This window comes from Chinchilla lanigera, unplaced genomic scaffold, assembly GCF_000276665.1.
Source record: "Chinchilla lanigera isolate Chin_1 unplaced genomic scaffold, ChiLan1.0 scaffold00096, whole genome shotgun sequence".
Taxonomy (NCBI): domain Eukaryota; kingdom Metazoa; phylum Chordata; class Mammalia; order Rodentia; family Chinchillidae; genus Chinchilla; species Chinchilla lanigera.
Window position 1 is genome coordinate 5628027 of NW_004955497.1, and position 10227 is coordinate 5638253.

Here is a 10227-nt window from a genome sequence, read left to right on the forward strand (position 1 = left end):
TGCTATTTTGTAAAATGTTGTCAGTCTGTTAGTATTTTCCTCCTTTTATTTCTAAAATAAAAAAAAAGAAAATGTGGTTTTAACACCCAATGGAGTACTAGTCTGCCATAAAGAATAATAAACTTGAGTCATTTTTAGAAAAATGGATGCACCTTGAGACTGTAACATTTAAGTGATATAAAGCAGACATGTAAGCTTAAATAGTGCATAATTTCTCTTCTATGAGAACAGCAGAGTAAAAAAAAGAATAAAATAAAAGATAAATAATAGGAGATAGAGAGATAGATCTTTCTCAATTGGGGATGGGATCAAAAGATAGAAGGAAAAGAAAGAGAGGGAAGGGAAAGTAGATGAAAAAAAGGGATTAAGATGTGTTATGTACATGTACCAGCTCCACACCAGAAAATGTAAACATTATACAGTGCAAACATATACTAATAAAAATTAAAAATTAAATAAAGATCTACGTATGTTGCTTGGCTGTGAGCTATTTTTAAAAAAAAGAAATTTTTTTTTTACTTTAATACTCACCCAGTTTATAAACTGAGCCTGAATAAATTTCACAATTTCCAGAGTTACCAGCAGACTGATGGGAATGAGATTGTGGTACAAGATGATGAACACCAGTATGTCAAAACCAAATGAACTGGACTTTCCACCTGTGGAAGAAAATCAGAGGAACCATGTCACAGGTTTAGGTGATAGCTTAGTTCATCTCTGTATGCATTATCACATTGTCAGAATTATGGGATCCACATCAAAATGTTTACTAAAAGTAGACCCAGATTTTTATAATTTCTTTAAAAAATCAATTAAACATGAGGCATGTAAAAAGAAATTCAGGAAGCACTAAGATGCAAGACTGGGTAAGATGCACACCCTCCTCTCAGGGAACTGAGGGTGCATCTTGAGGAAGGAACCTGCGTCTGTAAAGTGTCATCAAGAACGAACCCCAGTGGTACCAAAAGCCAGCAAATAGGATCAGGTCAAAATAAAAGACTTCTTCATGGAAACAACAGAGCAAAGAGATAACTTACAGAATGGGAAAAAAAGTTGCCAGCTATTTCTCAGAAAGAGTGCGAACATCTAGCATACAAAGAACTCAAAAAATTAGATCCCACAAAATAAAAGACCCAGTCAACAAATGAGCTCCTAAAATGAATAGACACTTCTCAGAAGAAGTATAAATGTCCTCTAAATACATAAGAAATGTTCAACATAACTGGCCATTAGAGAAATGAAAATTAAACAACACTGAGAGTGCACCTGAGCCAAAAAGAATGGCCATCATCAAGAAATTTTATAATAACAAATGCTGGCAGGGCTACAGGGAAAAAGGAAACTGCTGACATTGTTGTTGGGAATGTAAAATAGTAAACATTATAGAAATCAGTACAGTATAGAGATTGCTCAAAAAACTAAAACTAGAAATTCCATTTCACCCAGCTCTTCCCCTTCTAGGTATCTTCCCAAAAGAATTAGAGACATCATATTACAGTGTCACACACATGCCTACACTTATAGCAACATAATTCAGTACAGTAACTCTTGAAAGTGGCCTGTATGTCCATCAACAGGTGAGTGGATAAAGGAAATGTGGGGATGCTCCTCTTCCATAAGGAAAGATAAACTTGAGTCATTTCTGAGAAAATGGACGCCCCTTGAGACCGTAAGGTTAAGTGAAATAAATCAAATACATTGGCTTAAATAGCAAAAGGTTTCTCTTATGTGAAAAGTCCAAAGTATAAATAAAGAGCAAAATAAAAAGATAATAGGAAGAATGGAGGTGGATCTTTCTCAAATGGTAAAGGGATCAAGACATGGAGGTGGGGGAAGGGAAAGAAAGGAGATGAAAAAAATTGAGGTATGTTATGTGCACGCACCCACCCCCAAGTAAAGTAATCCTTATGTGCTACAAACACACACTAATGAAAAATAACACCTGAAAGATGATGGCGCAAGGCGTTCCATGGTGGCACTGAGCAATAACCATGGTGACAAATGCCGCAGAGAGGAGCCCCTTCGGAGTCTCAGAAAAGATGGTGAGCAAAGTTTGAAAGTGAGGGAGGTTTGCTGAATGCAGACAGTGGGAGGAAGGGAACGAAGGGGCTTTGTGCCTGGAAATAAAGTGGATGTGAAGTCAGAGGTGTGAAATAGCAAGGCAAAAACTAAATGCGTATGCACATGTACTTTCTGTGTGTGTATGTGATACCGGGAACCGAACTCATGACCTCACGCTTGCCAGGCAGGCACTGTGCCACTGAGCTAAGGCACCAGCCCCTGCATGTGTAAATATGCACATGTATTACAGTTATTATTTTTGAAACTCAAGGGAAGTAGGAAAGTAAGACCGAAAAAGAGATAAATGTGATGCTTTATAAAATCCAATTTTTAAAAAGGCAAGTATGTTTGAGACAGTAATTTTCCATTGTAATTTTCCCATATTTTATACAAAGTGGCTTTAGAGTATTTAGAAAATATTTGGTGGTTATATACACACATATATGACTTTCTGCAAAGCATATATAATCTTAATATCAACTTGTATTATTAAACCTATATGCACTGTTAAACATGCACCTCAACCTTCCATGTTAAATTTGTGTTACCTTGAGTATAACTGAAAAGAACTAAGCACAAATTATTTTGTAAAGAGGACACATTTTATTAAAAACAAACCCATAAAATGAAGCAAAATTAAGTTATTTTAATTTGTAAGTGAAAATTTCCTAACATTTTAGAAGGAAAGAAGGCATACCTGTAATCTAGGACATTAGGAGCTGAATTTAGATTTCTAAATTCCATCAACTTAAAAGCCAAGTTCAATTCACTGTTACAGCTATTCAAACTCTATCATCTTGAATTTACTAACTTTCTCCTACATGCCATGATTATACTTTTAAACTTTGTCTCTAAGTCAATCTTTGAAGAAAACCAGAGGTAAATATGACAATGACCCATTTTTTGGGTAGAGAAACCAAAAATTTTGCTGCTTTGCCAAATTTATTAATTTCTGAAAGTGCAATTATAACATTGTTCAGTCTCTTTCTCTCTCTCTCACACACACACACTCACACACACAGCACACACAGAACTATTCAGCCTTATGATGGAAATCTTGCCATTTTCAAAAACCATGGATAAATGGAAGGACATTATGTTAAGTGAAATCACAGAAAAGCAAACACTGCATGATCTGACATATGTGTAGAATCTAATAAGTCACTCACTGACGTAAAGTGTGGAATGGCAGTTGGGAGGTAACGGGGAGTGATGAAATAGAGACATGCTAGCTAAAAATATAAAGTTTGGGTTGACAGGAGGAACAAGTTTGGGTGGAGATGTACTGATGTGTGATGGCAGTCATTAAATGTGTATTTGAGAACTCCTAAAAGAGTAGTTTTTAATCTAGCATGGTCAATATATCTGAAAGTGTACCTTGACCTATTACAATTGTCTGACATGTCTGATATGTTCTTTGGCCTATTAGTCTGGTTTTCAATCTCAAAAATGATATTAACATTGTAAGTTCTTAAAAATAAGTCTGATGCTGTAAAAATAAGAGTAGGGTAGGGAAAAGGGGAAAAAGAATTGAAATGTGATATACATATACCAATCCTCTACAATAAATGTAATCCTCAGGTACTGCAAACATGTACTAATCACAGTTTTAAAAGGAGTAGTTTTTAATGTACTCAGCATGAGAAAGTGATACATATGTGAAGAAATGGATGTATTAATTAATTTGCTTAAGTCAGTCCACAGTGTATACATAAATCAGAACATCATACTCTAGTCCATAAATATATACAATTGTTACTTATTCATGAAAATAATTTTTGATATCTTGAGAAGGGGATATTCTGTCTCTAATACTAATTTATAATCAGTTTCTCAGAAGAAAAATAGAATAACTGCTCTTCATTTTAAACAAAACCAGTCTTTGAAGTCACCTTTAAAAACATCACAACTCCCACAAGTGGCAGCCTCCCGCCATCCCCTGACACTTACCCTCCTTGCTTAGGTACCACATGCCTGCACGGTTTGCTCTATCCCAGAACAGAGAGCCCACAAAGCTCACCAGGGACATGGCCAGGAGCAGCAAGAGCAAAGCAAGAATCTGCACGTTGGTCACTTTCTCAACCTTTGACCTCTTGAGCAGTGACTTGACAGCATTCTGAAGAGTAGCACACATGGGCATACATATACACAAAAGACAAAAAAAAAGAACCCTTATAGTGTACACACAGGATTTTGTGTTTTAGGTAATCAATGGTGGGTAAAAAATAATGTTAAAAGTCAGAATAAATATCTGAAATGAGAGGTGAACCAGGAAAGTTCCTTCTGAACTCAAAAATGATGCATTAAAACTCTCTTCATAAAATCACAAGGAAAAATCTAACCAGTGTTGTTTGTCATCACACATGATTTTACCTGCATGAGTTTGCTTTCAAATCCAGTGTAAACAACTATGCCAATTATCCACTGAGTATTTCTTAGTTGTGTCCCTCGTAGTAAGACTTGGTCAGGCCCAATTGGAACAGGGCTAAAATTTTAAAAAAGCGTTTATAAAGCACCAAAGAAGTTTTGAGACAAATGACAATGAAGCAAATATTTCTTCCTAAAAGGAACATATTCCCAAAGGAACAGATAATTTTAGGTAATTTAGTTTTAGTATACATTTTTCACCCTTCCTTGTATACTATTTTAGAGAAAGATTAGCAGATTACATTTTTAAAGAATTTTAAAGAATAGCAGATTACATTTAAAGAATAGCAGATTACATTTTTTAGAGATAAGAACAGTCTCTCCTATCTAGGGTGACTATAAAATGTATTTACTAAGAAGGATTTTGTGGGCAAATAAATTTTTCTGCACCAAGTTTGTAACCTATAGAAGGATCTGTATGGGGTACTTCCAAGCACAAAAATCAGGCTCTGGCAGCCATGTTGATTTGACCTCCTGGCCTCCAGCCCAGGGTTGACTTGCTGTATGAAAGATGTACCTGATCTGAGCAACTTTGTTGAAGATAACACTATGTAATATAACAACCACTGTTAATCTCTATCATTTGGTTTGAAACCCTGTATCACTCTTAAGGTCCTGGCTTTGTGTTGTTTGTACCTTGCTATTGTTCTTTTTTTTGTACTATTTTCTCTAAAATAAAAAAAAATGAAAGATGCACCTAAAAAGTCTTAAGTGGAGAGTATGCAGAAGTAAGGAAAACTTCTCCATCATTAGCAGGCCTTTTGTCCTTGGTTACTTTCAAAATCTTGTTCTTCCCCCTGATTTGCTATTTAATATAGGCCAAATACCGGTAGACAATGGGAACTTGGACCAGGTTTCTATGGTTTAAAGAGAATAGTGTTTCCCAAGGTCCACTGTGAAAGGCTTGATCCCCAGGATGGTGAACTATCGGTGGATGCAGAACCTTTAGGAACTGGGGACTAGTGGCTGGGGTTGGGTTGTTAGTGCATTTGGGGAGGCATCCTTGAAGTGACTGTGGACCTTTGCCCCGCTCCACTCTGTTTCCTTATTTATGATGTAAGTTTACTATGTCACGCACTGCAACATATTGTGCCATCTTCATCAAAGGCCCAAAGTGATGGGGCCTCCCAGCCTCTGACTGGAACCTCCAATACTGTGAACCACAATAAACCTTTTCTCATTATAAGTTAACTGCCTCAGCTATTTCATTATAGCTATGTAAAGCTAACTGATGCACAGAAGTACTGATTAAGAAAACAACATACATTTTCCACTATATTTAAGCATTCTTTTTGTAAACAATTACACAAGTACATGGGGGTATTTGGAAGCAAAGAAAAATATGAACAAATAAGATGCTTTAAAATGCTAGTTGACAGAGCAAAAGCTGCCACATTCTATGTTCCATAAGAGAAAGAAAAGTATTTGAGAAAACATAGATGTACCTTCTATCAGTTATATGCAAGGTTCCAGTGAAGCAACTGAAATGACGATTAGGTCCTTCACACTCAATCTTTCCAGATATATTTAATAACTGCTGTTCTGTTTGCATTCCAGCTGTTTCTGGCAAAGCCTATCAAATAAGACCAAAGGGGGGAAATAAAAATAAAAATTTAATATACTGTGGCAAAGTTCTAAATCTCTAACAGTTAACAAAAGTATCTAAAATAATATGCATCATACTTTAACATATTTTAGAAGACTTTTCCATTGCAGTATTTTGCAAACAATTTTAATAAAATAAGGCATGAGGAAGTTTTCATCACTTCTACTGAAAATATCACTTATTAAAGTGTAATCATAATCAAGCATCATATAAAATTGACACATGTGTGTGGCTAATAGGGCCGACCTATTGGGTACCATGTAGCTAGGATCTAGGAAAGTAGTTCTAAATGTTTGCATGCATCAGATTTGTTAAAGAGGTCTGGGGAAAATCAGATTGATGGCACGCATCCTCAGGCTTCCCTGCCCTCAATGCCGCATCTTAAAAACTTTCAATACCAGAATTTGCATTTCTAATGGATCCTATAGGATGCTGATGCTGATGCTGCTGATCCAGAGGTCTGACTTTGCAAACCAATGATCTAGAGAATACCTAGTTCTAATAAGGTGATCGCTGCCTTCCAGAGAGAGAAGAAGCAGATCATCTTCAAGAGAATAAGAAGCAAATTTTCATCAGTCTTTTTAATAAAACAGACAAGATGCATAAAGAGAATGATTTTTTATTTTTAAATACTAAAACAAATGATCTTTTCATTATAGAATTACATAGTTGCAAATGTGGGACAAAAGTAAAATTTCCATACAAATATTTTCATATATATATACACATATGTATGTATATGATTTTAGAAGTTTCAGCACCCATAAAGCCACACTGAAAGAATTTGGGTTGAACTTCTGTTCACCAGAAATGCCTTAAAGAAAGCACAATAACAAGTTACCAACTGGGAGAAGACATGTAACACACATAACAAAGAATTCATACGAAAAAATAAAGAAATTGTATAAACCTCTAAAAAAATACAAATACCTCAACTGGAAAATGAACAAAACATCAACATTTCTCAGAAGAGAAAAATATGTATTGTCTGTAAATTCTTACTCTTTTTTTTGGAGGGGACGGGTGCCAGGAACTAAACTCCAGACCTTGCGCCTGCCAGGCATGCACTTATGCTGCTGAGCTATACCCCCAGCCCTGTCTGTAAATTCAAAAACAGATGCTCAAGAATAACAATGAATTAAAGAAGAAAAGGCATTATCTCATCAGGAGACACTGAAAATTTTTGGTAGAAAATTTAACATGCACTGTAGAAAAAAAATTAAGCAAGCTTCAAATACAGGAAACTTCTCTTAACTTGGTTAAGGATACCTAGCAGAACCTAAAAGCAACTAGCACACTTGATTACAAAATGTTAGAATAACTTCCATGTCAGTGAATCAGAAAAAAAAAGGAATCTGTACTACCATGAAATGTATTTTCAACTGTTACAGTGTGAAGAAGGGCATTATTTGATTAGAATGTATTGAGTACACAATGATTTGTTTGTTAGAGTTTCTAAGATAAGGCTTTATTGTACATTCTGGATTAACCTTGAGTTTAAGATCCTCCTGTCTCAGCCTCCTGAATGCTAGGATTATAGGCATGTCTTGGGTGATCCTTTAATTATTCTTGCTAAAATGTTTGGTATCTGCCCATTTGTCCTAGCCAAGTCCTTGGTCTTGCTCAATAAAAGGTGACTGAATTTGGTATTTGGGAGCAGTCAATCCTAGAGGCTACTAGCACCTGATCACAGAATTTTGGCTCTTGTGGTTTGATGTTTTTCTTACTTTTCTTATACATCTGCGGGCACCTAGTTCAGGGGATCTGCTCACCCTGGACAGAGTTGGAGGAGAAGTCCGACATTACAGAATTTGTAAATAATTCCATGAGTTGAGAAAAAAGAAAGGAGGTATTATTCTTGGAAAGGAATGTCAAAAATGACCACTTATTTGTAAAGAAGCGAAAATAGAACCCCAAGGTGATTAGATTGTGTGTTAAATATCTAGAAAGCATTAGAACCTCAAAATCTAATGCTCTGTGTTCTAGTCTGTGAATATGCAATAAATATTCAAAACTTTTTTTGAGAAATTAGGTTTTTTTTCCGGAAAAATTAGTTTTAATCATCCCACTTTTAGAAAAATAATTGGCTATCTAAAATATTCCTTACATTTGTGTTAGGTTTGGTGCAAATGAGAGACAGAATAAAGATAAAGAAAGCCTTTATTTCCCGGCACAGGAGGGCAGCCAGGAGAAGCAAGGACCCTCTGAGGGAGGAAGCCGGGAAAAAAACACACATTGGCTAGGGTTAGGGTGGAGTATATCTGGGCGGTTTAGATGACATTACAGGCACCAGCTGGAAAGGGTGGACACGCACGGTGCAAAAGAAAACGGGAAGTTGTGGTCAGGTGGGGGAGGAAGAAGGCGGAAGCCAGTTTTGATGGGACACGTTGTCTTTCTGGGCCTCCACGCCATGCGCTATCGCCGCCATGATGGCTTGGCAGAATTTTGTATGGGCGAAAACCCATCAATTTGATGTTTAAAATAAAAATTGTGTACGCGTTTAGTACGGTGGTTGGATATAAGAGCAACACACAGAAGTAAGTAGAGCTTAAATTCTTGATATATGAACATTCAAATTGAGTACATTGTATTTTAAGATAGGGTATTATTAAGTCATTAAATGGCCAAGCTGGGCTCAAATGCTATCCTCCTGCCTCGGTCTCCCAGGGTGCTGGGATTATGGGCATGTGCCTCCATGCCTGGCTATTTTTACATTCTTGATAATAGCCATTCTGACCAAAGTAAGATGGAATCTCAATGCAGTTTTGACTTTTAATTCCCTATGACTAAGGATATTGAACATTTTTTCATATATTTATTGACCAACTATACTATTTCTTTTGAAAATTCCGTGTTCACTTCCTCATTTAATGACTGTGCTATTTGGGAGGAGGTAGTTCTTTATGTACTCTAGATATTAATCCTTTGTCAGAAGAGCTAGCAAAGATTTTCTATGTTGTCCTTTCTGTATGGTGTCCTTTCATTTTATTGGTTATTTCCTTGACTATATAAATTTGATGTCGCCCCATACGTTGATTCTTGCTTTATTTCCTATGCTATTGGGGCCCTCATCAAGAAATCTTGCCTATGCCTCTGGTATCAAGTGTTTCTTTTTCCTTTATGTTTACATTTTGACATTATTTATATAATACAGATACCAGTCATTTGTCCAATATGTGGGCTCACAAATATTTTCTTCTCAGTCTGTAGTTTGTTTTATTTTAAGATAAAACTTTCTTCTTTTGGCGGAATCAACATGATACTAGCTTTAGAAATGAATTAAGAAGTGATTCCTTCTCCTTTTTTTTCTGACAGCAGGTAGAATTGGTGTTGATTTTCCTTTGCATGCTTAATAGAATTCTGTAGTAGAGAGACTGGATTTTTTGGGAGGTCATTTTTAAATTATTAATTCAATTTCTTTATTATGTATAGAGCTAGTTGATTTATTTCAAGTATTTAGAGATTTTCCTGTTATCTTTCCATTATTGATTCCTATAATAGTTGGAGAGTTTTATTCTATAAATAGTTGGAGAGTACATTCTGAATGGTTGCTATTCCCTTAATCTTAGCAGATTTGTTTTATGACTCAGGTGTTATCTGTCTTGTATGTTTGTGAGCACTTTAAAAATAGCAATATGCTTCTGTTGTTGGGTATTCTTCTGTGACACCCTACTGTTAAATGTTCTATAAGTATTAAGTAGATCCTTTTAGTTGGTGTTGAGTTCTTCTATATCCTTGAGGATTTTCGGTCTGGTTGTTATTATCACTGTTCCCTTTTTTTTGGTACTGGGAATCGAACTCAATACCTCACACTTTCCAGGCAAGCTCTGAGCCACTGAACTATATCCCTAGTATGATCATTGTTCTTGAAGTATCCAACTATAATGAGTTTGCATATTTCTTTTCAGTTCTATCAGTGGTAGCTTAACATGCTTTGCAGCTTTGTTTTTTCATGTATTTATCTTAGGGTCACTAGGTCTTTTTGCTGAGTAGACACTTTTATCATCATGTAATTAGCCTGCTGAGTCTAGTAATTTCCTTTGCTCTTTTTTTTTTTTTTTTTTTTTTTTTTTTTTTTTTTTTTTTTTTTTGGTTTTTCTCCAGTACCGGGAACCCAACTCACGATGTTGTGC

At 35.7% G+C, this 10227-nt stretch overlaps 1 protein-coding gene across 4 annotated transcripts in view; it reads right to left on the reverse strand.

Annotated features, from left to right (window-relative positions):
• Positions 1 to 10227, reverse strand: part of LOC102025027 (phospholipid-transporting ATPase IB-like) — a 216397-nt gene that overhangs the window by 142992 nt on the left and 63178 nt on the right. For all 4 annotated transcript variants that reach the window (XM_005406339.1, XM_005406337.1, XM_005406340.1 and 1 more), the window contains 4 exons: positions 5934 to 6061; positions 4435 to 4546; positions 4012 to 4177; positions 532 to 659 (listed from right to left, as the gene is read on the reverse strand). In XM_005406339.1, the coding sequence (XP_005406396.1) occupies positions 532 to 659; positions 4012 to 4177; positions 4435 to 4546; positions 5934 to 6061 (534 nt within the window). The remainder of the gene's footprint in view (positions 1 to 531; positions 660 to 4011; positions 4178 to 4434; positions 4547 to 5933; positions 6062 to 10227) is intronic.